The following is a 23386-nucleotide window of genomic DNA, read 5'->3' on the forward strand; positions in this document are numbered from 1 at the left end:
TTGAGAGATAAGAATGAAAGGCAAGCTTAAAGGTCTACCTGGTAATGTATTTATATTCCTGTTAAATATATACTGTTTTGGGAGCCGCTGCTGTTGACTTTACGAATGTATATCAATTCTATTTGTGTGGCCTACTTTTATCTTCTCTTTTGTATAATAGCGCAGGGGGTGAAACTTGTATGTTTGTATTGTGGATGTAAAGGGAAAACATTAGACAGTTTGTTTTTCTCTGGTTGTATTGGAGATTACTCTGTGGTAAACTAAAAGGAAAACATAGCACGCGTTTGGATCAAGGGATTAATGAATCTACACACTATTCGATTTGAATGTATGATCAGTACCCAAGAAATTGGTCACAAAACTTAGTTAATAAAGTCCTAGGTAGTCATGATACACCTATTAACAAAACACATATATATGTATTGTATAAGTAGATCCAGTGCTCATCATATATATATATATATATATATGGGTGGAACAAATCAAAAGGAGTAATTAAAAGACATTAATTGATTTATAGATATAATCTTGTGCGATAACCCCCCCTCGCAGACCACAAGATTATCAAGAGGATGACCTATTAAGAAGATTTCTTTTCTTGTGATGAGCTATTTAAAAAAATAATGAAAACAAGAATCTTGGTATTCTAATCTTTTGCGCTATTTTTCCCCACAATCACTTGCTATCCTTGTCAATGTGTGCACGTCCTTTCTTGTTTTGTCTTGGTTTAAAATGGCATTCAATATAGTACAAGAAAAATAACGTTCTCTATCTTTATTATATACCTACTACTACTACTACTACTACTACTACTACTACTAATAATAATAATAATAACATTTATTTATATCCCTAAGCCCTTTATGTTTCGTTGGTTTTCCAGCGTAGATTATTGTTCAGCTTGTGTTTGTTTGTTTTTTTCTATCTTTAGATTTCTTAAATATTCAATAATGAAATATCTTGCATCTGTAGTATCATCTCGTTACTGCAGCCATAAATTGAAATATCTGGTACAAACGGTTCTTAATAATGAAAAACACAATCGACATTTATTACTGTGCAGCTAGCTAGATTACTATCCTGTAATAGAATGGTATCTAACCATAAAATTATGAAATATAGAGTTACCAGGTTCCTTATTGAATCATACAAATACCTCATTACCACATATATTGAATATACTCAATCAGAATAGGCTTACTACTTGGGATTTTAAAACTTTAATCAACATGATTGGACAAATATTCCTTTAGCGCTTCAAAGAAAGAAAGAAAATTGTATGTCAAACATATAGATTTATACTATATCAAGCGTTACTCTGATTGAACAAGTTTTTATTTTATTTATTTATTTTTTATTTTACCTTGTTATATGCAATCTATAATAGTTACCTTTTATTTTTTCATTAAATATATAATTAATTAAATAATTAAATAGATGCTATGAAACTTTTGTACTAAAATTCGTACTTTTGTATTTTGGAGTCCTCGATCATAAAATTATATCATTGGCTAATAAAGGATTTTGAAACATTCGTTTTGATTGTGTACCCCCTACTGATAGTGAATTATTATTTCTTCTTATATATATATATATATATATTGTTTAAACTTGATAAGAATCTCGTAATACGTGCTACAATAAGCAATTCAGAAAATTTCGTCAATGTTTTTTTTTTTGGTTTTGTTTGAAGGCACGGGTGTAAAGCAGCATTTTTGTGTGTGTGTGACGATGAAACATACTTGATTATACAGACATCTATGCAAGGTACTGCATGTAGATGGTTTTAAAGAAACTGAATAAATACCAAAGTTTCAAAAGAGGAAATACTGGGACAAACTTGTTAGGTATTTTCTAATGGAAGGCAAAGGATGTGCTTGTCGGTACAAGGATCTGGTCCCCTTGCTTGACTTAAAGTCTGCCAATGATCGTCCAGGGCGGACTCCATGCGCTAGACGACTGGCCAGTATTACGACTATGTTTGTGTTGGACCAGCATGACTACGGTTAAAACTGAACCATAAAGAACACACTGACAAGCAGATGAGTAACAAACAGAGGCTTTTATTTTCAATATTTCTTTATAAACCCCAGTTTGCTTTCAATTTGTTATTTTCTTTTGCTATCCAGCTCTCGATCATGTATTCACTCACTCTCGTCTTACTCGGTGGATTTTCAGTGTGCTTAGCCCTGATTTTGATATGTCAGCCACCATCGATCTACCTTCTCCGAGGAATAACCAACGGCCCTCTTGTCAGCCACTCTTTTGAGAAATGGGAATCACATTTACTACCAGTAAACCCTCTTCCACGTCAACATGGTTATTTCCTTCACATAACCGATATGCATGTAAATTATAAATTATAAATATATTTAAATATAACCTTTGACCAAGTGAACTCATTTTATATGTATATTTAATTATCATCTCCAGGTAGACGAAAATTATGTGTCAGGAGCAACTGTAGAGTCCGCTTGTCACAAGTTGGCCAAGGAATCTGATGTCACTTCTCAGGTAGCTGGCCCATTAGGTGCACCTGGTGCCAAATGCGATTCACCTGCTCGTCTGGCACAAGAAACCCTTGAATGGGTCGCACGCAACTGGCGAGACAAGCTAGATTTTGTAGTCTGGACAGGCGATAGTGCTAGGTAAAAAAAAAAAAAAACACCCCAATTTTTTTTTCATGGATCAGATCTAACTATAATTTTGGTTGTTTGGTTTTTTTTTAGACATGATTATGATAAATCCAGAATGAGAAAACGTAAAGATATTTATACTCTCAACCGCCAAGTGACTGACATGGTCAAGAAAGCATTCTGGTCACCACATCACCCAGTACTGCCTGTCGTTCCCTGTTTAGGAAATAATGATGTATTCCCTCACAATGCGATCGATGAAAAAGACCATGATTTGTTATCGTTTTATGAAAAACTGTGGAGACCCTGGATCCCGACTGGTCAGCGAAAGTCGTTTCGCCAGGGCGCTTATTTTGCCACTCAGGTTGCACCACATCTCCGCGTCCTTTCCGTAAATACTCTCTTATTCTTCAACCGAAATCCGTTAATAGAAGACTGTGGTTCCAAAAACCACCCAGGAGATGTCCAACTGGCTTGGATGGAGGATCAGCTCAGACTAGCAAGGCGAGAGAAGGCAAAAGTCTATATAATGGGACATGTACCACCCAGTGCGCGTGATTTCCGGCCAACCTGTCTCGATAATTATATGGCTACCGTGTCCCAGTACAGCGATGTCATCATGGGTCAGTTTTTTGGCCACTTGAACATGGATCATTTTATGCTCTATGACGCCAGTCAGCCAACCAACCAAACCTTCCGACAGACTGACGAGGACAAGGGCGGTGACCTACACGCTACAAGAGATATCACCGAGTACGTAAGTTGGCTCCGGGACATGTACTCAGCCTTGGACCCGGTCACAAGCGATCCCAATAAGCTCCCAGACTATCCCGCATCTCCCTTGGTAGTCTTGCAAGTGGCTCCGTCTGTTTTACCCATTTACTGGCCCGCTATCCGCATTTACCGGTATGAAACAAACCCTAGTGCTTCCAATTACGGGACCCTTCTTGGCTACGCACAGTACCACGCAAATCAGGCTTCATACGATGCCGTACCTGGCAAACCACTTGAATACCAGCTCGAATACACAACCGACACTCTTTATGGAATGCCTGATCTGTCGCCAAAAAGCTACCATGCGCTGGCAAAAAGGATGGTGATGGGTGATGCCATAGGAAATGCAACCTGGACAGCGTATATTCGTAACATGTTTGTTCAAGCACGTAACAATGAATTTAGCTAACACCACACAAGTTACCACACACATATATTCATATAGTCATATAGTCATATACATCTTCATATACATCTTCATATACGTACATACATACATACCATACATATACACTTATATATATATATATATATATATGCATCTAAATTACATGTATTAAAATACCCATTATTCACCCAACACACCCAATCACATACACAAACTACACGTATACAAAATACATACATTTTATATGCTTTAATATATATTTTGTGATAATTAATAAATCGTAATTCTTGTATCAAAAATAGAAAAATGTTTAATGTAAAAAAAATAAAATAAAAAAAAATGACCTGTAATTCTTCTTTTTTTTTTCCTTCTCTAAAAAATACAAGAGGAAAGAAGATATGCACACGGAAGAAAGGTACGAAGAAGAACAAAGAAAGAAGAAGTAAAGATAAAGAAACAAAGGAGTCGGATATTGGCAAATAATTTAGATGTGGGTCTTTTCCAACTTCTTTACCAAATCTTCTTCTTCCTTCTTGTCATCTCCCTTGACAGCAGGTTCAGAGTCTTCGGCCTTTTCTGCCTCTTCAACCAACTCATCCTCAGAATCATCCTCCTCTTCGTCGTCACTGTCAAGTTCCTCCATATCATCCAACTCATCCAGGGCCTCTTCGTGGTCCCACTCCTTGAGAGCCTCGACAAGAGTTTCTAATTCCTTTTCTTCTGCATCGAATCGGTTACCGTTGAGTTCGAGGTGAACAAGGTCCTTGAGATGGGATCGGATAGCCTTGGCAAGGACTTCGATTGCATTGGCTTGGATCTCGTTGTATTGGAGGTGGAGGTGGGTCAGGCCGGTGTTGTTACCGCGGTTGAGAGAAGTAGCGACTTCCAAACCACCTTTCTTTGACAGCAAACAATCACCGACGTTGAGTACCTCTAAAAGAGGCCATTCAACCAAGGCTGATGCCAGGGCACGACTTCCCTTTGCAGTAAATGTGTTGTCCTGGAGATCCAGATGGCGCAAGTTCTTGCACTGGACAAGTCCACCCATCAGAATCTCGATTCCTTCAGGACGGATTCCGTTCTGGGGCATACGAACGGTCTCAAGAGTGGCGTGTGCGGCAAAGGCATTTGCGAGTGCCTGAGAAGATCCGTTCTCGAGACGGTTGCGACCACAGATGATTGTGCGAAGGGAAGAAGGGCGGTTTTCGAGACGAGCTTGATCAGCTGAAGCCTGGAGAGCTCGGGCGATCATCAATCCGCCGCCAATTCCAAGGCCGTTGTTGTTGAGACGCAAGGTTTGAAGGGTTTTGGAGTGAGCGATAAATTCGATCAATGGTTCGGCACCAGCAGGACCAAACGCGTTGTCTGAAAGATCAAGTTCAGTCAACTGGGTCTTTTCAAGAGCATCACACAAGGCCTTAAGAACGGCAGGAATTTCAGACAATAGACGGCCGGTGAAAATATCAGAGAGAATGGCAACCTAGAATAACACACATCCGCAGTGTACATTTAATGTGTAAATCGCGCAGGTTAGTGTTGTATATTATATTATACTTGCATTACAAATATTCGTTACCTTTAAGGTCTTTCTGGTGCTCAATGCAGCAGCAAGTGCTTTACCGGCCTCGACACCAATTGTGTTTCCACTGAGGATGATCTTTTGAAGGTTGTCCATGCGCGAGATTGTATCACAGAATAGCTTGACATCTTCAGCAGTATTGAGCTTCAAGCCCTTGCCTTCAATAGAAAAGACAGTGTTGTTTTCAAGGCAATATTCGTTAATTGCAGACATTTTGATGTGAAATGAGAATAGGAGAAACAAATTAAAATAATAAAAATAATGGTATTAATAATTTTTTTTGTTGGCTCTGTAAGTCCCTTTTTTTTTTCTTTGGGTTGCGTGGGCTATATATGTGTGTGTGTGTGCGATTCGCTCTGTGAATTTTTTTTGTTTTTTTGTTTTTCTTTTCAATTCAATTCTTTCCCAGCACACACACAAAATAATATTTATGTTTCAATTTCTATATACCAGTATGCAGAATTTTGAGTACTTTTCTTATGATCTTGTTTCAAATCAGTAAGAAATAATTGTAATATCTTCACAGTATGTTTTATAATAGTAATAGTCATTGTATCTAATTCTTCCTTCTTTACTCCCTTTCCCTTCTCCTCCCTCTTTTCTTCTTCTTTTTCAATACTAGTCTTTTGTGTGAGTGTTAAAATCATATTCCACAAGACATTCCAGGTAGTAAAGTGATAATGATAATGATAACTAGGACGAGGATGAGGACAATAATAATAATAATAATAATAGTACAATAGTCACATGTATATTTGACAAAAAAAGAATGAGAGAATGAAAGAGTGAGAGAAAAAGTATAAATATAGATATAAGTGTAGGTATAAATGTAGGTATAGATATGAATGTAGGTGTATGTGTAGCTGTAGCTGTAGCTGTAGCTGTAAGTATATATATATATATATATATAATATTCTTCTCTTACTCTTTAGCTTGCTTTGCTTTGCCTTGCTTTGTTTTACTTTAACAAAAACAAGCAAAACATTGAACGGCGCTTGGAAGAAAGAGTAGATCGTTGCGTGGATATTTGTGGAGAGGACTTAACGGTTGGACTGGAAGAAAGATCAGACCCACTCTCGGCCTGTGAAACTCCAGACGAACTACTGAGAGGTGGAACCAGAGAAGCACGGCGGCTTCTCAGAGATGAATCGTCTTTGGACTTAATCTGTTGAATCTTTTGTCGAAAAAAGTTGGATGATTTTCGTAACATGGTCAAAGGTGCCTCTTGAACAGCCATGTGAAAGATCTCTTCATGATCATTGGTATCACTGCTAGTATTGCTGTCGTTGGCAGAAAAGATCTCTTGAGGAATAATGTGTTTTTCTTCGACTGGCGTAGGGTGTACTGTGAGTCGCGTGTGCTTGTTTTCTAGAGGACAAGGAGTAGTGATCAGTTGAATAGGTTCAAATAAACGAATCGGTTCATCTGGTCCACTGAGGAAATCAGCCAGAGGATCTTCAAAAACCACAATAGACTCTTTAAGTTTAAGAACCGTGGGTTCCTTGATCTCTTCTTCTTCTTCTTTTTCTTTCTCCTCGACCCTTGGCAACTCGATCTGCCTGTCTTCTTCGGGCTGTAATACAGGAATATCCTATTCATAACACATTAGATTCAATCGAATTTTTCTTTCTTTCTTTCTAATATATCTACATAGATTTGTCTTACGGCTAATGTGAATACTTGGTTACGAATTATTGATGTCCTGGTATCAAATTGGTGCATAAGGTCGGCCGAGAAAGAGTCTGTTGGTGCATCGAATGAGATTTGAAAATCAAGAGGTAAAGCGATTGATTGAGTTGTAGCCATCTGGTTTAAAACAAAGCAAAAGAGTGTTATAGAGACCAGAATACAGGCTATGAAGCTTACATACTTTTTGGCAACTGTTTATAAAAAAAAATTAAATATATATATATGAATATTAAGCAAGAATTATTATTATTATTATTCTTTTGCTTTAAGAAAAAATATATATAAATATAAATATAAATATATATTACTTTATTCCTTCTTTTTCGAAATAAAGGAGATGGTTTAAAGAGGAAGAAAAGGAAGATTAGATGATTTTTATTTTTTTTTGTGGGTTTCTTTTCGATGACCCTTCTTTTAATGCTGCCATAAGATTCAGGGAGAAGGGATGAGGAGAGAGAGAGAAGAAAGGGGGTAAGTACTCTGGTTTGATCAATTCAGACCAAAGAAGCAACATAATTAACAGAAAATGTCCCAACACGCCACTAGACACCCAATCATTTCAATTGGAAACAACCAAACAACCAAACTGGTCAACTAGCAAGCAGCAAAGATGTATAGGTTTATTGAATGAATGAATGAAAGAAAGAAACACACCGAGAGTCCATTAGAATAAGTACGGCTAGATGAAATCATGTTGCGTTTGATGTCTTTCTTTCTAATAATCATATATATATATTGCGTTTGATAGGTACATTATCAAGGGGGGGAAAGGGAGAGAAATAATGAAGAATAAAAAGGCAAAGAAGAGGGGTTGTCTGTTTTTTTTTTGGTGGTAGATTTGGAATAAGGTGGCTATTATTTACAAGACTTGTCTATATCAATCTCTTTCTGTCTTCTTTATTATTAAGCATATGTTGTATATAAGACCAATAGAAACCTCGTCTTCATGTAGAGTATTGCAAGGAAATGCTTGGTCTGATAAAGTACATTAATATGTATGCGGCATTTATCATTGTTGATCTCGCTCTTTTTTCTTTTTTCTTTTTTCTTTTTTCTTTAATAACACTCTTTATTTTCATTGCCTCAGAGCCTTGAGACGTTGGGTCAAGATCTCATCTTGACTAGGCTCACGCTCTTCAACCTGCTGTTGAATGACCTGACTTGGAGCCAACTGTGCCAATTGTTGGTTGAGCTCCAATCCATGTTCATCGGCAACCTGCTGCATCAACGAGTCCACTTCTGACTGTGGTGTCATGGTAGATGTTGCACCTGCCATAGCCCCTTCCATGTACTGAGTCTGTACATCGATATCCTCAAATTGCGACTCAAACTTATCCATTACCATGGAAATCTACAGTTATCCATGTATTATTGAATATTAAGAAAATTAAAGGTATTCAATTCAATTCATATATATATATTTTATTATTATTATTATTATTATTATTATTATTTCTGTAAATATACCTTTTCAAGATTCATAGACTCCATTGCTCTATCCATACCCTTTACAACATTAGCCATCGATGCACTAACCTATACATGTTTTGTTTTTAAAAAAAAATTAGTATAATTAGTATAACACGCACACACACATATATATATATTATATTATATCGTACCTTGCGCATCGTAATCGCAGTTTGAACCCGACTCGCAGTGGCATCGATGCGAGACGACAAGCGCAATAGGTTCAATGCTTCGTTTTTCTTGCGTATCGCATTGGCTGCATATATACGAGCACTTTCTGTATTTCCATCCTGCATTGCCTAAACACATACGCACATACGCACACGCAAAAGAACCCCCATTCCATATAAGTAAAGAAAAAGAAGAATAAGAATAAGAATAAGAAGGAATTCTATGCATTGCTTGGTGTTTAATTGGAGCCAAATCATCAAATCTACCTTTTTCAACTTCAACTTCTCAGCAGTTTCTTCCTTTTGGCATCTCTTGGATTGCTTGTTGAGCTGCTTGGCAGTAAACTACACTTGAGCAGTAAGATTACACTATCGAAACCCGAATCTCAAACGTGAATTCTCGAGCGTAATTATCTAAATGTACCTTTAGTTGGAAAAGGTTATCTATTGAATACAATTAACAAAAAAGATAGATTGTACGTAATGTTATAATGTGCAATTAACTTACTCTCAAGGCCACTCATGTTGCACTAAGATTTGATTAAATACAAGTAAGAAACCTTTATTATGGGATTTATTTTATATATAAAATAAAAATGAAAAAATAAAAATAAAATAAAATAAAATAAAATAAAAATCCAATAAATTGGTTCCTATTGTAACCACCTTTTGTTTTTCTTCGTCTTCATACTCTCTCACTATATATATATATATATGTGTGTGTGTGTGTGTGTGCCAAAAGAATCGGAACTGACCCTACCTTTCTTTTCTTTTTCTTTTCTTATACTGTGACTCTGAATCATAATGTGGTAGTGGTGAAAATAGACAGAGATACAAACGTTTAATGGGTGTAATATAGAAATCAGTTAAGACACTCTGTTTTTATAAGCCTGGTTTGATGATAGCTGTAAACCTTTAAGGGTTGTGATTTGGCAGATCTTTTGGTCGATTCAATATTGGCTTTTAATGATAGTATTGACCAGTAAAATATATAAATCTTACTGGATACCTCTTTGTATTATTTAGAATTAAGTATATATATTTATTTTACTTTTTTAAAGAAAGAATAATTAATAATCCAATATACATATTACTATCAAATTATATATATATATATATATTCTCTGGGCCTTTATTAACTATCTATCCATCGCGCTCGTCAAGTAGTGTCTGGATGTGTTTGCTCAGTTTGAATTTCTCGAGCTTCTTGCGATTCACTGAACTGGCTCCACTGACAAGTCTGATACACTTTGCACACAAAATTGTATTAGAATTTGTAGTAAAAAAAAAAGGGGGGGGGGGGGGGGGATCTTGGTTTATTTCTCGTTTAAATAACAGTATATAGCTTACCTTTGAGGATCCACACCAGCATTCAAATGGTTGAGCTGTATAGAAAGAAAATAAAGATGTTTAAAAATAAAGCATTATATAATTCCCACGCTTAGCTTACCCATTTCCCATTCAGTCGAAGGATAAAAGAAGTTGAGTTCGTCGCCAGCCTTGATATCTACAAGGGCTACAATAGCAAATCTATCTACGTCAAGATAGGTTGTTGGATCACAGGCGTGGTTGAGGTACAATAGGTCACTGTTGAGTTCGACATGTTCGGTACATGAGACCTGGACAGAAGAGTATCGCTTTGGACCAGGTGTGAGCCCGGTCAGGTCGGCAATAGTCTCGCCTGCTTTAAAGTCCTTTTCGGCAATAAGCTGAGAAGAAAAGGAGCCTTTGCGATGAATAACCTTGAAAAGTCCGGGATGAGATTGCTCTTTTGACATTACTAAGGAATATAATATATGTATGTGTGTGTGTGTGTGTTTTTCTTCAGGGCCTGAGTGAAATGGGAATATAAAATATTGTGGGGCTTTAAAATAAAAATCGAGTTGTTAGGATTTAATAATAATAATAAAAAAAAAAGTCAATTTAAAAGCTCTAGATAAATAAATAAATAAATATCAGTCGTAGAAAGTTTCGCACGTTATTTAGATATATAATATATTTGACTCTGTCATTATTGCTCTTAATTGAACTCAAATAAGAGTAGTCTTTTTTTTTTTTGAAGAAGAAGAAGCATAAAATCCAAAAACTCGAAAAACCTGAAACAGAACACTACTTGAAACCATTCTTAATATTTCTGTAGGCAATACTTTGTTCAAATTTGAAACGTCTTTTTTTTTAATAATAATAATAAGGAGGTTTGTTAACTTTGAACTTTGGCACACTTTGTCCACTCTAAAGAAAAGGTAAAAAAAAAAGAATCTTTTTTTTTATTTTAAAATTTTGATTGATATATATATATATTGATCTGAAATTTATTACTATTATTATTACTATTATTATTATTTTGTTCAAAAACATTAGTAAAGAAAGAAGAAAAAAAAAGAGTGTAAATATTGCTGTAAAAAGTGGCCCAGTTTCTGTTGTACCAAGGTCATATGTGTATCATGTAGTGATTGGTGGTAATAAAATGAAAAAAGGAGACTTTCATATATATTATATATAAATATATATATATATATATATATATATTGGGCCAGTAAAATCAATGATTTGGGAAAATGGTACATAAAAAAAATGGGGTTTGACAGAGGGATATAATATTTGAGTAAATGTGAGAGTGAATGAGTAGGTGAGTAAGTGGGTGGACTGTGTGCTCAATTGGTTGATTGGTTGGTTGGTTGGTTGGTTGAGTGATTGAGTGATTGAGTGATTGAGTGATTTAGTGAGTGAGTGAGAGGCCTTATAATATAATACAGCATTTACAGCGAGATGCCACTTCAAGGCTATTGGCATCTATGAGCATCAGATGAGATTCAAGTAGTATGATTATTGTTTTATTATTTTGTTTACGAGCATCACCTTCATTGACCTTTGTAGTATATGGCCGGTAGACTAGGTGAACAATAGTGGCCTGGCCACTTTTAAGGCGATTGGCTTTATACACAAATGTAATATAAATTAAAAATAAAATAACAATAACAATAACAATACGATGGACAATAGTGATAGTTATAGTGATGACGATAACACTGTATTTTTGATAAGAATGTATATACGTATACGATTATTCCCAGCCAAATGTATATATACACACACTCACTCGCTCACATATGTGTGTAAGAAGAAGATGAAGAAAAGCGAGAAAAAGCAAAAGCAAAAAGAAATATAAAATACTCACATTCCAGTGTCGAATCATTTTCCAGGAACTTGCCAAGATATACCAAGTGTAGACTTGCCACAGACTGGACATGATCGGACCAACCTAAATTATAGAATGTTGGTTATCAAATAATGAATATCTATAGTTTTCGAGAGTCTTGATAAATATGATCTTTACCTTGAGGCCAATGCTCGAGTACATGAGCCTTAACTTGTAAAATAGTATTGGTTGGTTCAAATGAAAAGGTGTGTCTACTGCCAGAAACTAGCAATAGAGTCAAGTAAACTTTGTCTGACTGGATCTTGTCCTCATCTTCCTCATCAAGGGATGATCCTGCTCTGGTCTGTACTGATGGCAGGAGAGAGTAAGCAAGACTAGGGGGATTAGAAGGGGATCGAATGGCCGTTGCTGACCCATTGTCACCCTGCTCCGTTGTGGGCGCAGTGGAACGGTCAGGTTCGATGTGATACGATGACAAGGTAGGGAGAAAGGATGTCGGCAATGAGGAATGCATAGACGAAGTGAGGTCGGCATCTGCCAAGGAAGATTCTTCAAAACTTTTCATTCAGTTAAAGGGCCATACGTTTTTTATCTCGCTGGACTTTTGTATTATTATTTTTTGAGGGGGTTTGTATTTTAGAGTTGTTATTCGTTTGAGCTTGAGCCTGAGCTTGGACTTGGACTTGGACTTGAGCTTGGGCTTGGGCTTGAGCTTGGGCGTAAATATGAGGGTGTGTGTGAGTGTGGGCGTGAATAGTAGGCCAAAGAAAGAAAGTTGGTCAAACCAAAAAGAAGAGTAAGAGGAAGAGGAAGAGGAAGAAAAAAAAGAAAAAAAGGGAATTTTTACAATCAATAATTCAAGCCTTTCACACACACTCTCTCTCTCTCTTTATTTTTTTGGCCCTGTTCAAAAACAATACAGACTCTCACTCACTCACTCACTCACTCACTTATACACAATTGCATATCTACTTACACCTTTTCTCAAAGAAATGTCGCATTTTAACAGCTCAAACTGTTGTAGTTTTTTTTTGTTTTTTTTTAAGAAAAAAAAGATGATATCGCATATTTTAAAAGAATTGATGCCGCATAAAATAAACTGTCGCAGAAGTCTAGGTCAGTAAAGACGCTACACAACATAAAAATCACGTGATAAAATGCCGTACATTTTGTATGCTTAAAAAAGGTACATTATTTTGGTTGTTTTGTAACATGTATAACCCAAACGCAAAAGAGACTTATTCTAGATTTATTTATTTTTACAAGATATCCAATAGCATTGTATAGTGATGTTACTCAACAAAATATACTGCGATAGTATGATATACTAAGGGGCTAATATATTGCACAACAAACACAAAGCCATTAACAGACCCTTGAAAAAAGAAAAGGAAAAAAAAAGTAGTGTTCTTTACCTTGGAGCAGTATCAGCATACATTAATCAGAATTGCATTATAAGTAGTATTACTAAAACTACTATTAACTCGTTACTACAATATATACACGAGGTACCTATTGCATTAAATATGAGCCAAAAAACCATTCTACATTAGGACTACTAGAATCTAGAATAGTTTTAGAGAATTGTTGCAACAAGTAGTTCATGCCCCCTTTTTGATGTTAGTAAACCAAGTAATAAGAATATACTCAAATTAGTTGTAAGATAATAGGTCATTAGTAACCGGTACTCAGGACTCAAGTGAGAAAGATATTCTTGCAAGACTAAGACAAGGGTCTTGATCAAGTGACCAGGTTATGCTAAAGGAATCACTTTAATATGTTACTTTAGTTTATTTTTAATTACCTGACTTTTCTTCGTTCTGTCAAAGACTCTGGTTTTCCCGCCCCTGACTGTGGACAAATGTTTCCAAGTGACAAGTAATTTTTTTTTGTCAAACATACAGTTCTTTTTAAGGAAAATGATATTGTCTTTATTGAACTTAATGAAAACAAGGTACCTATCTCTGAAGATTTCTAAATAAAATTGGAATTATATGACAAATACAATATACTATAAGAGCGTATGATACCATAGCGAACTTGACATAAAAACATATGATAAATAACAATTTCTTTTTCATTTTATTTCATTTATTTATAAAATCCTAAAAGATTTTCTTTTGTGATATGTAGCTATATAATATATTGTTTTTTTTTGGAATAGAATTTCAAAGTAAAGAAAATATCTACATTAAACAGGAATTGATAGAATCTTGCTATAAAAGAAGCCAATAGTATTTAGTTGTACAAGATAAATCCTGTGATGTATTATCTTATACAAATGGAATGATAAAAGATAAGAGAGCGTGCTAGTGTCTGAATAGAACCTTTTGTCTGCGAAAGACTAAGCCTACATTGTTATCTATAAAAGCCAAAAGATAAAAGAAGGAAGAAAAAGGCAAGTTTTATGCAAAAGAGTTTCTAGCGTTTATATTTGAAAAGATCCTTCGAATTGCCTCTAAGATTACATTTTTGTTCCCGTAGTCTGTCAATTTTTTGTAAGCAGGATTGTTCAAACTCGCCTTACAATCTTTCTAGTCAATCGTCTTTTGGCTCATTACGGCCTTATCAAAAGCAGCTTTGTCTAGCATGTTGCTGTGTATTGCTACTTATATCGGTGTGACTTCTGGTGCTTCAGTAAGTATGATATATGCCATAGAAATAAAATATTTTTACAGAGAAATTTAATTTTTCAAATGCTAGTAAAAGAAAAGAGAGAGAGAGAGAGAGAGAGAGGGAAGATAAAGTAAAGAAACTATAAAACTACTATGATTAATTTCGTACCAAGTAAAGTGTTTCTTTTTTTTTTCTTTTAAAAAAAAGAGTTTTGCGACATTTGGTGTGGTCAGCTAAAAACAAAAAAAAAGGATCAAAAAAAAGGAAAGGGGAGATTAAAATGAGCTCAGCCAAACAAATTAATGTTTTGTCTGTCCATACCAACTGCTTGTAAAATTTAATTTGGTTCGCAGCCAAACATATCATTCTATACTCAATTTTGTAGCCCTTTTGTAAGCTTAAACAAAGCGTCCGTCAAAAGAAAAACAAGAAGAAAAGGCCGACCAGGTCTGAGGATCGCAAGGCCTCTTTACCTGTCTATATGGTCTCTGCTTCTCTTAGGGGTTTTTTTTATTTGATTTGATTTGGATATGATAAAAATCTAATAAAAAAGAAAAGGGCAGTACAGCGGTGGAGGGGGGAGTATTTAATTAGATTGTACGACCTACAATATAATGTATTTATTTATTTGCATATTCAGAACTCTTTCAAAGCTGCAATTTGATGTTTACAAAAATCTCTATATAGATCAGTATCTTTATCACATGCATTCTGATGAAACTTAAAGCGTTTCAGGCATATTATTCAAATGTACATTTTACAATGGGTAAATGAAAATGTATGCAAATTTGACATTTGTTTATATATATATATATAAAATACGTGAGGTCAATCTATTGTGCAGAACAAGCCATATTATGTTAAATTTTAATTATACTGCATATGTTATCTATTTTGTAATTAATATAGTTATCAATGGATCAAAACTGGTTAATTTAAAATCTGTTGGACCTTTCTTGCTTTGCGAAATTATATATCTATATCTGTATCTGTATACAAAAATTGATTAAAAATGAACGATTAAGAGGGATTTGGGTAAATAAAAGATCAAATTTATAATAAACAATTAGAAAAAGCCTACAAAATACGTACATTTATATTCAATAAATGCCAAGTATGTGATATATGTATCTGGTCACTTTGATTACAAGATTCATCAGGGTGTGTTTCACAGGACATCTTGCAAACACTATGAGAAAATTCTTGTATCTTGATCTTGACACTCAAAAACAAACAAGGAAGTCCTATATACTGAAAAGTATATTACTCTTATTTCACAAAACAGTATGTGTGTACAGAATCAATACAAGTGAAATGGGCTACAATTGATAGAAACTGTTTCTTTGTAAAAATAATTTACAATTTATTCATTTATTCACAATCTTTGGTGGCTCTAGTGTTCACCCTTGAGACCGTTCCAATATAGCTAGCCGCTTTATGTCCACCACTGACCAAGATATGTTTACTCCTGTATACGTTACTTTTTGCACTAGTATACTTATATACATACGTGTATGTCAAAGATAAAAGCTATAACTTTTGTAGAGGTGTCCTTATTTGTTACAAAGCCTTTTCTATATAATAATAATGAATAACGTAGCACACAATTATACAAAATCTTTCGGGTGACCAGGTTTTCTAAGCTTTTTTTTTGAACTGGTTTATTTTTCATTATTATTCTTGATACTCATTCAATGCACATATTAATACAAAGCTGAAAAGTATGCTTAATAAAGGAGGGGGGAGGGGGGTAAATAGTAAATATTTTCAGCCCTCGATTATGACATGGACCTTCTTGGACTGTTCGGCTTGTTCAAGCAAGACCATCTTACTCTGGAATTAGAAGAAAACAAAGGGGTTTGGTTCAAGACATATTCCAGTCAGGCAGGGGAGTAGGAGGTTAATTTATGACTCAGAACAAGAATTTTTTCTCTACATGTCTTCACTTTGTGCATGAGTATTGGCTGTGCATATTGTGCCACAGATGTCTTGGAGCACTTCTTTGGCAGTCCATACTAGCCATTTCTACCATCACAGCCAAAATTCTTAGAGGTATGTTTACTTCCAATTTTATGGGTTCTTGATCACATATTATCCCTTTCTTGTGCTATACTGTACTGTACTGTACTGTGCTGTGCTGTACTATGCTATGCTATGTTATACGGCCATAAATTAATTCATGGATTTAACAAAGTATAAATATAAGTAGTCTTTTTATAGAGAGAGATATAATAGCCGTAAGATTCCAGAACTAATTCTCATTAAAAACCACTTGGTTTGAAAATATATTATTTTCGGTGCCATTCTTGTTTATCGTCTATTAAAATGATCAAATTAACCCCCTTTTCTTTCCTTTGGTCAAAGTGACGCAGGGCCAAGCAATTTTGGATGGAGATTGTTTCTTGAGTAATAGGTGAGGAATCCCAATTCACCCTCAAAGGCGTAACTAATTTAAATGTCTTTATCATTCATATCACCCCGCGCCAGAATATTGCTTCGGTCAAAGGCTAAAAGCAATCATTCCAAACGAGAATACAAGACCATATCGTATTCAGAAAAAAAATAGATTTGACAATAAATATATATATATAAGCACGACATCTTCTTTATATTTCAGGTTATTCACATCTTCATCAGCATGCTTTTCCAAAAGACCATCCTTGCCTCCCTCTTCGCCGTCTTGGCCTTTGCCTCTGCCACCTCCGCCACTGTTGCTCCTTTTAGTCTCTCCAAGCGTGACTGCGAATATACCTGCCCCGATAACTCTTGTAATGACAAGTGCCAGGCTGCTTCTGATGGTAGGGCCGTTGCTCCCATTTGCCAGGGAGACACCTGCTATTGTGGCTTCAGCCCTTAACTTATCTTGACATAAGCAAGGTAAACCATCTTTCTTTTGTTTCTTTACGAGTGTGTGCGTACAACCAAATAATCTAAGCTGACCATTTTTTTTGTTCAATTCGTTAGAATCTATCTCATAACAATGTTATTGAACTATTTACTCCATTCTCATTCATGACCTTTGCCTACACCCTATATAGCCATGTTGCATTATCAGTTTTTTTTTCTTTGCATTTACTTGGTCTTTCACGAATAAATAAACAAATAAGGGCATTTGCAATCAATCCCTGTTCAAATAATTTTCAAAATATTGGTACTTTATCTATACAACTAATACAAATATATAGAGAGAGAAAAGATACTCAGATATATATATATATATATTATAGTATTTACCAGTGCACAAGCTCTTGGGAGAGTTATAAGAATAGACTCCCAATTGATAAAAAAAGAATCATTAGCTTCTTTGGTATTATGCCATTTTTAAGTCTCGTCTTATTTGAATTCATGATATTCAAGTAGCAATAAGTATTGCTTGTAAATTCTAGAGTGAATTATAGTGGAAAACAGCTGGTATATAAATCCTATATTCTAATTCTACAAATACATTGACCTTTTATGTGAGTTATTTTGGCTCAGTCAAATCAATACTATATGTCCTTAAAATAATTTCACAAAAATATATCAGACTCAATTCTTAACCTACTCTCTCATGTTTTCCATGGATTATTACCATTCGCTAATTATAATATATGGTTTGGAGTTGTGCTTGTCCTTTCTACGCGGATATAGTATAGATCTGTAGCTTAATACAGAAAGAAAAACTGACCCCTTACAAGCTCCATTTTTTCTTTCAATTAATTGAGATATTCAAGATCAATATTACATGCTTTTCTTTTTACTATCTATTGCAGTCTATGACTGATAGTATTACTTTGATATTAGTACATAAAGCTCTCCCCTGAATTGACATGGTAGGAGTAAGGTTGTACGGCTGACGAAAACACGAACCCTTTACCAATATGTCACAATACATCGTATCACTGTATGTCGTTTCATAAATTTGAATTCAAAAGTAATAAAAATTCCATGTACGCTATTTTATACCATTAATTAAACTACAGAGGCTTGGTAAATGTGCTTATTACAGGGTTTGTGTATGTATAAGGCTTCTGTTAAAGTAAAAGGAAATATTAAAATAGTATATCTAGGAGTACAGATTAACTGTTTTATTTTTATGGGTAGTCTTGAGAAAGAGAGAGAAAGAGATCAAGACATTTGGGGTAGCTAAATTCATATCATATTTATAGAAATTATTATATGTATAGTTTCACGTATTTTAATTGAAAAGAAACCCTCTTCTAACCATCTAGACCTTCATATGTACCTACTGCGCTGGCGGATAATACAACTTCTCTGGGTTCCAGCCTTTTGGATTTTTTTTTCTTCTTCTGTTAATATTTTTCAGTCCCCCTTTTAATAAAAGACATTTATCCAAAACTATCATAAAGATTCTATAAACCATTTGAAATGTATATTTTTAGTTTTCCTATTATTTTTCTTTGGGTAAAAATATTACATGCTGAATACCCAAAATCTGTTGAATGATAGAGACATATATTGTATATGCTGTAAAACATTATAAGTAATAGCAAGGTTAATGTACAGGTGCTTAATAATTTTTTTAAAAGGTATTTTTAATATTTCTTTACATCTCAACTGAGGTATTTCAAGCAACGCATCTCGATGAGCATATACACTCTTGGCTTTCTCACTCTACCCCTTGCGTATCCGTCTTGGACACATTTTTTATGGGTATAGAAGGCGACTATCCTTCCTAAGACTTAAAATAGTTTAAATTACTGAGTAATGCGTTGTACTGTGAACCTACATATGTATACATGATCAGCTAACTTGGTAATACACACCTATTTTTGAAAGGTGTACAATGATTATATTGAAGCATTTAATATTGGGGATGTATTATTCTTTTTTTAAAAAAAAACATATATAAGCATCAAGTTGTGTCTCTGTTAAGGATTATTCTCATCTTCATCTTCATCTTCATCAACATGCTTTTCCAAAAGACCATCCTTGCCTCCCTCTTCGCCGTCTTGGCCTTTGCCTCTGCCACCTCTGCCACTCCCTTTGGCCTCTCCAAGCGTGCTTGTGATTACTCTTGTCCCGACAACTCTTGCAATGACAAGTGCCAGGCTGCTGCTGGTGGCAAAGCCGTTGCCCCCATTTGCCAGGATGGTGCCTGCTACTGTGGCTTCAGCCCTTAATTTTTTTTTTGATTTAAATATATCAAGGTAAATATCTTATAAGCATTCATATAATTTTCTTTTCATTTACTCAATTCGATTTATTCTTTTTGTAGGAATTATACCAGGCTCAATTGTTTTTGAAGCATCGATTCCATTAGCATTTTCTGTCCCTCATTCATTATATAGCATGCTTGTCATAGTCTCTCTAGAAATCTGTTTTTTTTCCGATCTATAAAGAAACTATTTACAATCAATTTTTATAATGTTCAATGCTGTGATGTTGAAGATATTGGGTGTTTGTATTTGGGTGAACTTTTGATATGTCAATATATCTAAAATAATGTTAGCTTATAGTCAGCTTGAAATCGTACATATTATAGACAGCATTAATATGTATGCGTAAAGAGAAGTCATTATAGAGTGTATATATTGGTTTTTATATGTATAAAGACAAATTGACCTTGTATTGTAGCCTAGCTATGGGAACTATATCGGGTTATTCTACTACCAATAACTTTAAGAATATTGAAACCTCTGATTATGTTAATTTTTTTGGCTGTGAGATTTCTAGGATCATTTTGTTTGAACTTATAACATTCAATTACCAGTGGTAATTCCTTGTAAATCCTGGAGTAATTTTATAGCTGAAATGGGATCTATATTCAGATATTGTAATTCTATCTTTCAAGAGACTTGGTCTTCAGTTTGAGTTGCTTTAGCTCAACCAAACGAATACTCTGTATTCTCAAAATAATTCCATGAAACTAGGCCAAGTTCAATTATTTAACCTCCCGTTTTTTTTTCTCATGGGCTATTATCCTTTGCCAATTATAATCTACAGATTGAAGTTGTACTTGTTCTTTCTGCGGAGTACATTATTTTCTGCAGCTCGTTACACGACACTAACCCCTTATCGAATCCAAAAAAAAATAGCCCTTGTTATTACCTAGCATTTTAATATACACAGATCAAAAATTCGTGCAAATTGTTACGTTTGATAGTTTTCAACAGAAATACTACTCTAAATCTTTGGGATCTTTGACACTTTTTAATTCAGTGCTACAGAACTGTGCAATTGTGGTTTACAATTTATGACTAAGTATATTTTCCCAATAATAGTATATTGGGATCTCTCCTGGATTAACAATAATAGGGGTAAAGGTGTAGAGCTTACAAAGATATTATACCTTCATAAACAGGTTACAATTTATCTTATTGCTTAATTATATCCTACACACTAGAAATTATAAGCAATAAATGTCTTTTTACACTATCTTGTACAATAACTAAACTATAAACACTATAACGGTGGCTATTACAAGTTTTGTACATAGCTGAGATGTCTGTCAAAGCAAAGGGAGGCATCAAAGTATCCTCTGTAGGAGCTTCTACAAGTTATATTAGGCTAATATAAAGTTTAGAAATAGAACACTAGGGTGGCTATTTCTAGGGCAGCTTTGTAGAAGACGTATTATATAGCAGCTTATATAATTTAATAAGAGCTTTACTGTACCTGTCGATTGAATTAATGACAGAGTATAAATCTAGACGTGTCATACAAATACAGCGTGTGGTAGTCCACCCGTAATCGATCGCGCCTAGAAGATAAGTTTATTTTAGTCAGAGTATTTACTTTTCCGCTTGGTTGACCGTAAAATACTAGGGATCATGTAACTAGATCTATACAGCCCATATTTATCAGGGTCGGTCGTAACTCGTTTGAGATGTTCTTAAGATCCTTGCTTGCTTCAATAATGATATATATATATATATATATATATCTGCTAAATAGTCTTTACTAAATTTGTGGGTAATGACGCCAGGGACATAATAATACGCAATACAAGCAAGGAGTCTTTCAATTAATTCAGGGCTTCCTAGAAATGTGTGTGTGTGTGTCTTTGTGTGTCTGTGTGTGTAAGTGTGTGTGTGTGATTTGTATATTGAGTTATATTACTGCATGTATAAAGTCTTGTTATTTTTAGACATTCATAAATCCCAAATCTTAAGCGTAACACTTTATCCCTTTAATATATTCTAGCATCTAGCTCAACGTGTGCAAATGTCTCCTCTGTCTTAATCAGTCCGTAAATGGGTTTCGATCTTAAAGATCAATATGGTCTTTAAGGAAAAAACATTTCTTCTTCTATTATTACACTATTTTAATTTACTCACTACACATGGTTCATATAAACACAAATGTGCTTAATACAAGGGACTCTTTTGAAGCAGCCAAAATCTAGCACTATATAAGAAACAACTTTTTTTCTTATTTTTTAAATCATTCACTTTCATCTTCATCTTCATCAACATGCTTTTCCAAAAGACCATCCTTGCCTCCCTCTTCGCCATCTTGGCCTTTGCCTCTGCCACCTCTGCCACTCCCTTTGGTCTCTCCAAGCGTGCTTGTGATTACTCTTGTCCCGACAACTCTTGCAATGACAAGTGCCAGGCTGCTGCTGATGGAAAAGCCGTTGCCCCCATTTGCCAGGATGGTGCCTGCTACTGTGGCTTCAACCCTTAATTTTTTTTTGATTTAAATATATCAAGGTAAATATCTTATAAGCATTCATATAATTTTCTTTTAATTTACTCAATTCGATTTATTCTTTTTGTAGGAATTATACCAGGCTCAATTGTTTTTTAAGCATCAATTCCATTAGCATTTTCTGTCCCTCATTCATTATATAGCATGCTTGTCATAGTCTTTCTAGAAATCTGTTTTTTTTTTCTGATCCATAAAGAAACTATTTACAATCAATTTTTATAATGTCCAATGCTGTGATGTTGAAGATACTGTGTGTGTACTCTTTATATTTTGATTGACTCAAAGGAATGTAGACAATAATAAGTTTGGGGACTTGCATGTATATACATAGTATATGTCAAACACTTTGTGTCTACTAAAATAAATAGCGGCTCATCAATATATATAATTAAAAGTAGAGCTTTTTTTACAAACTTCTAGACATTTATGCCAGGTGTTTTAAAGCTAGAGAGTTATATTGTTATACACGACATTCATATAGTTTTAGTAAAGACGTTCGGAACTCTTCAAATACTTGAAATAATGTCAGGCCTTGAAACAAGCTTAATTTCTAGCCTAACACAGAAACTTTATTTTATATGGTAATCGTGTAACACTGGGCTGTCTAAAAATATTAAGATCAATGTATTTCAAAGATGTATTTTTTACCTTCAAGCTGTGCAAGATATTAAGTAAAGTGAGAAGTAATAGCACAGATAAGGCACTCTAAGTGGTCATGATTCTACAGTCATTCTGTAAAATCTATGGTTAAAAGTAAATCGCAAATTAGAGGTGGGTATATTTGTAATAAAACTTTATAAAAACTGGCTTGAGTAATATATAAATACCTTAAATTGTTTGATATAAGGTCAAATATTAGGCTCGTCTTCAAGGCTTATATTTTTATACATACGTAAAGAGCGTCTTTAATGACTGTTGCTTATACGGGCCCTCTAAAGCATGTTTACTATGATTTATAGAGATTAGGATTGTAATATTGAATAGACGCTAATACATGTTGAGGTTCCAATGAGGCTTTATTAAATATTGACAGTTATATTTTATAAGCGATTGTCTGTTTTGTTTCATCATCCTTTAAATCGTTGGGTATACTCATCAAAGCAAACCAGCCCTATTTTCTTATACAGACTTTTTTTTATGTATATTAATATCCATAAGAAGCAATTATTCATTTCTCTTGAAAATAAAAGAAATTTTTAATTCATCCAGAATATTAGCTATCCTGTTTTTAGCTTTGTGCAAAAAGAAAAT

The 23386-nt window shown here is 34.5% G+C and overlaps 9 protein-coding genes across 9 annotated transcripts; 4 read left to right on the forward strand and 5 right to left on the reverse strand.

Annotated features, from left to right (window-relative positions):
• Positions 1 to 2138: 2138 nt before the first annotated feature.
• PHYBLDRAFT_65598 (secreted endopolyphosphatase) lies at positions 2139 to 3819 on the forward strand (the record flags this gene model as incomplete). Its single annotated transcript, XM_018441492.1, has 3 exons — positions 2139 to 2348; positions 2434 to 2648; positions 2730 to 3819. The coding sequence occupies 3 exons, from the start codon at positions 2139 to 2141 to the stop codon at positions 3817 to 3819; spliced, it is 1515 nt and encodes a 504-aa protein (XP_018290394.1).
• A 466-nt stretch (positions 3820 to 4285) lies between these two features.
• Positions 4286 to 5563, reverse strand: PHYBLDRAFT_88673 (hypothetical protein; the record flags this gene model as incomplete). Its single annotated transcript, XM_018443695.1, has 2 exons — positions 4286 to 5278; positions 5375 to 5563. Coding segments are annotated over 2 exons (1182 nt in total), but the record flags the coding sequence as incomplete, so codon positions are not given.
• Positions 5564 to 6335: 772 nt separating this feature from the next.
• Positions 6336 to 7183, reverse strand: PHYBLDRAFT_169494 (hypothetical protein; the record flags this gene model as incomplete). The annotated part of the gene is made up of 2 exons (XM_018436082.1): positions 6336 to 6968; positions 7043 to 7183. 2 exons carry the CDS (start codon positions 7181 to 7183, stop codon positions 6336 to 6338), a joined length of 774 nt encoding a protein of 257 aa, XP_018290396.1.
• Positions 7184 to 8141: 958 nt separating this feature from the next.
• Positions 8142 to 9230, reverse strand: PHYBLDRAFT_146552 (hypothetical protein; the record flags this gene model as incomplete). Its single annotated transcript, XM_018431670.1, has 6 exons — positions 8142 to 8417; positions 8534 to 8602; positions 8689 to 8835; positions 8974 to 9051; positions 9131 to 9150; positions 9215 to 9230. 6 exons carry the CDS (start codon positions 9228 to 9230, stop codon positions 8142 to 8144), a joined length of 606 nt encoding a protein of 201 aa, XP_018290397.1.
• A 500-nt stretch (positions 9231 to 9730) lies between these two features.
• Positions 9731 to 10511, reverse strand: PHYBLDRAFT_134258 (hypothetical protein). Its single transcript, XM_018429635.1, has 3 exons — positions 10157 to 10511; positions 10057 to 10091; positions 9731 to 9954 (listed from the first exon to the last, which is right to left on the reverse strand). The coding sequence occupies exons 1-3, from the start codon at positions 10482 to 10484 to the stop codon at positions 9850 to 9852; spliced, it is 468 nt and encodes a 155-aa protein (XP_018290398.1). The 5' UTR covers positions 10485 to 10511; the 3' UTR covers positions 9731 to 9849.
• A 395-nt stretch (positions 10512 to 10906) lies between these two features.
• Positions 10907 to 12431, reverse strand: PHYBLDRAFT_169497 (hypothetical protein; the record flags this gene model as incomplete). Its single annotated transcript, XM_018436083.1, has 4 exons — positions 10907 to 10938; positions 11566 to 11640; positions 11885 to 11968; positions 12044 to 12431. 4 exons carry the CDS (start codon positions 12429 to 12431, stop codon positions 10907 to 10909), a joined length of 579 nt encoding a protein of 192 aa, XP_018290399.1.
• A 2024-nt stretch (positions 12432 to 14455) lies between these two features.
• PHYBLDRAFT_169498 (hypothetical protein) lies at positions 14456 to 16993 on the forward strand (the record flags this gene model as incomplete). The annotated part of the gene is made up of 7 exons (XM_018436084.1): positions 14456 to 14503; positions 15170 to 15248; positions 15392 to 15411; positions 15553 to 15643; positions 16254 to 16374; positions 16467 to 16534; positions 16896 to 16993. 7 exons carry the CDS (start codon positions 14456 to 14458, stop codon positions 16991 to 16993), a joined length of 525 nt encoding a protein of 174 aa, XP_018290400.1.
• Positions 16994 to 19392: 2399 nt separating this feature from the next.
• PHYBLDRAFT_65592 (hypothetical protein) lies at positions 19393 to 20682 on the forward strand (the record flags this gene model as incomplete). Its single annotated transcript, XM_018441491.1, has 4 exons — positions 19393 to 19576; positions 20038 to 20145; positions 20196 to 20258; positions 20555 to 20682. The coding sequence occupies 4 exons, from the start codon at positions 19393 to 19395 to the stop codon at positions 20680 to 20682; spliced, it is 483 nt and encodes a 160-aa protein (XP_018290401.1).
• Positions 20683 to 21898: 1216 nt separating this feature from the next.
• Positions 21899 to 22720, forward strand: PHYBLDRAFT_65591 (hypothetical protein; the record flags this gene model as incomplete). The annotated part of the gene is made up of 3 exons (XM_018441490.1): positions 21899 to 22082; positions 22429 to 22454; positions 22556 to 22720. 3 exons carry the CDS (start codon positions 21899 to 21901, stop codon positions 22718 to 22720), a joined length of 375 nt encoding a protein of 124 aa, XP_018290402.1.
• Positions 22721 to 23386: the final 666 nt, after the last annotated feature.

The sequence above is a fragment of the Phycomyces blakesleeanus genome, assembly GCF_001638985.1.
Source record: "Phycomyces blakesleeanus NRRL 1555(-) unplaced genomic scaffold PHYBLscaffold_13, whole genome shotgun sequence".
NCBI lineage: Eukaryota > Fungi > Mucoromycota > Mucoromycetes > Mucorales > Phycomycetaceae > Phycomyces > Phycomyces blakesleeanus.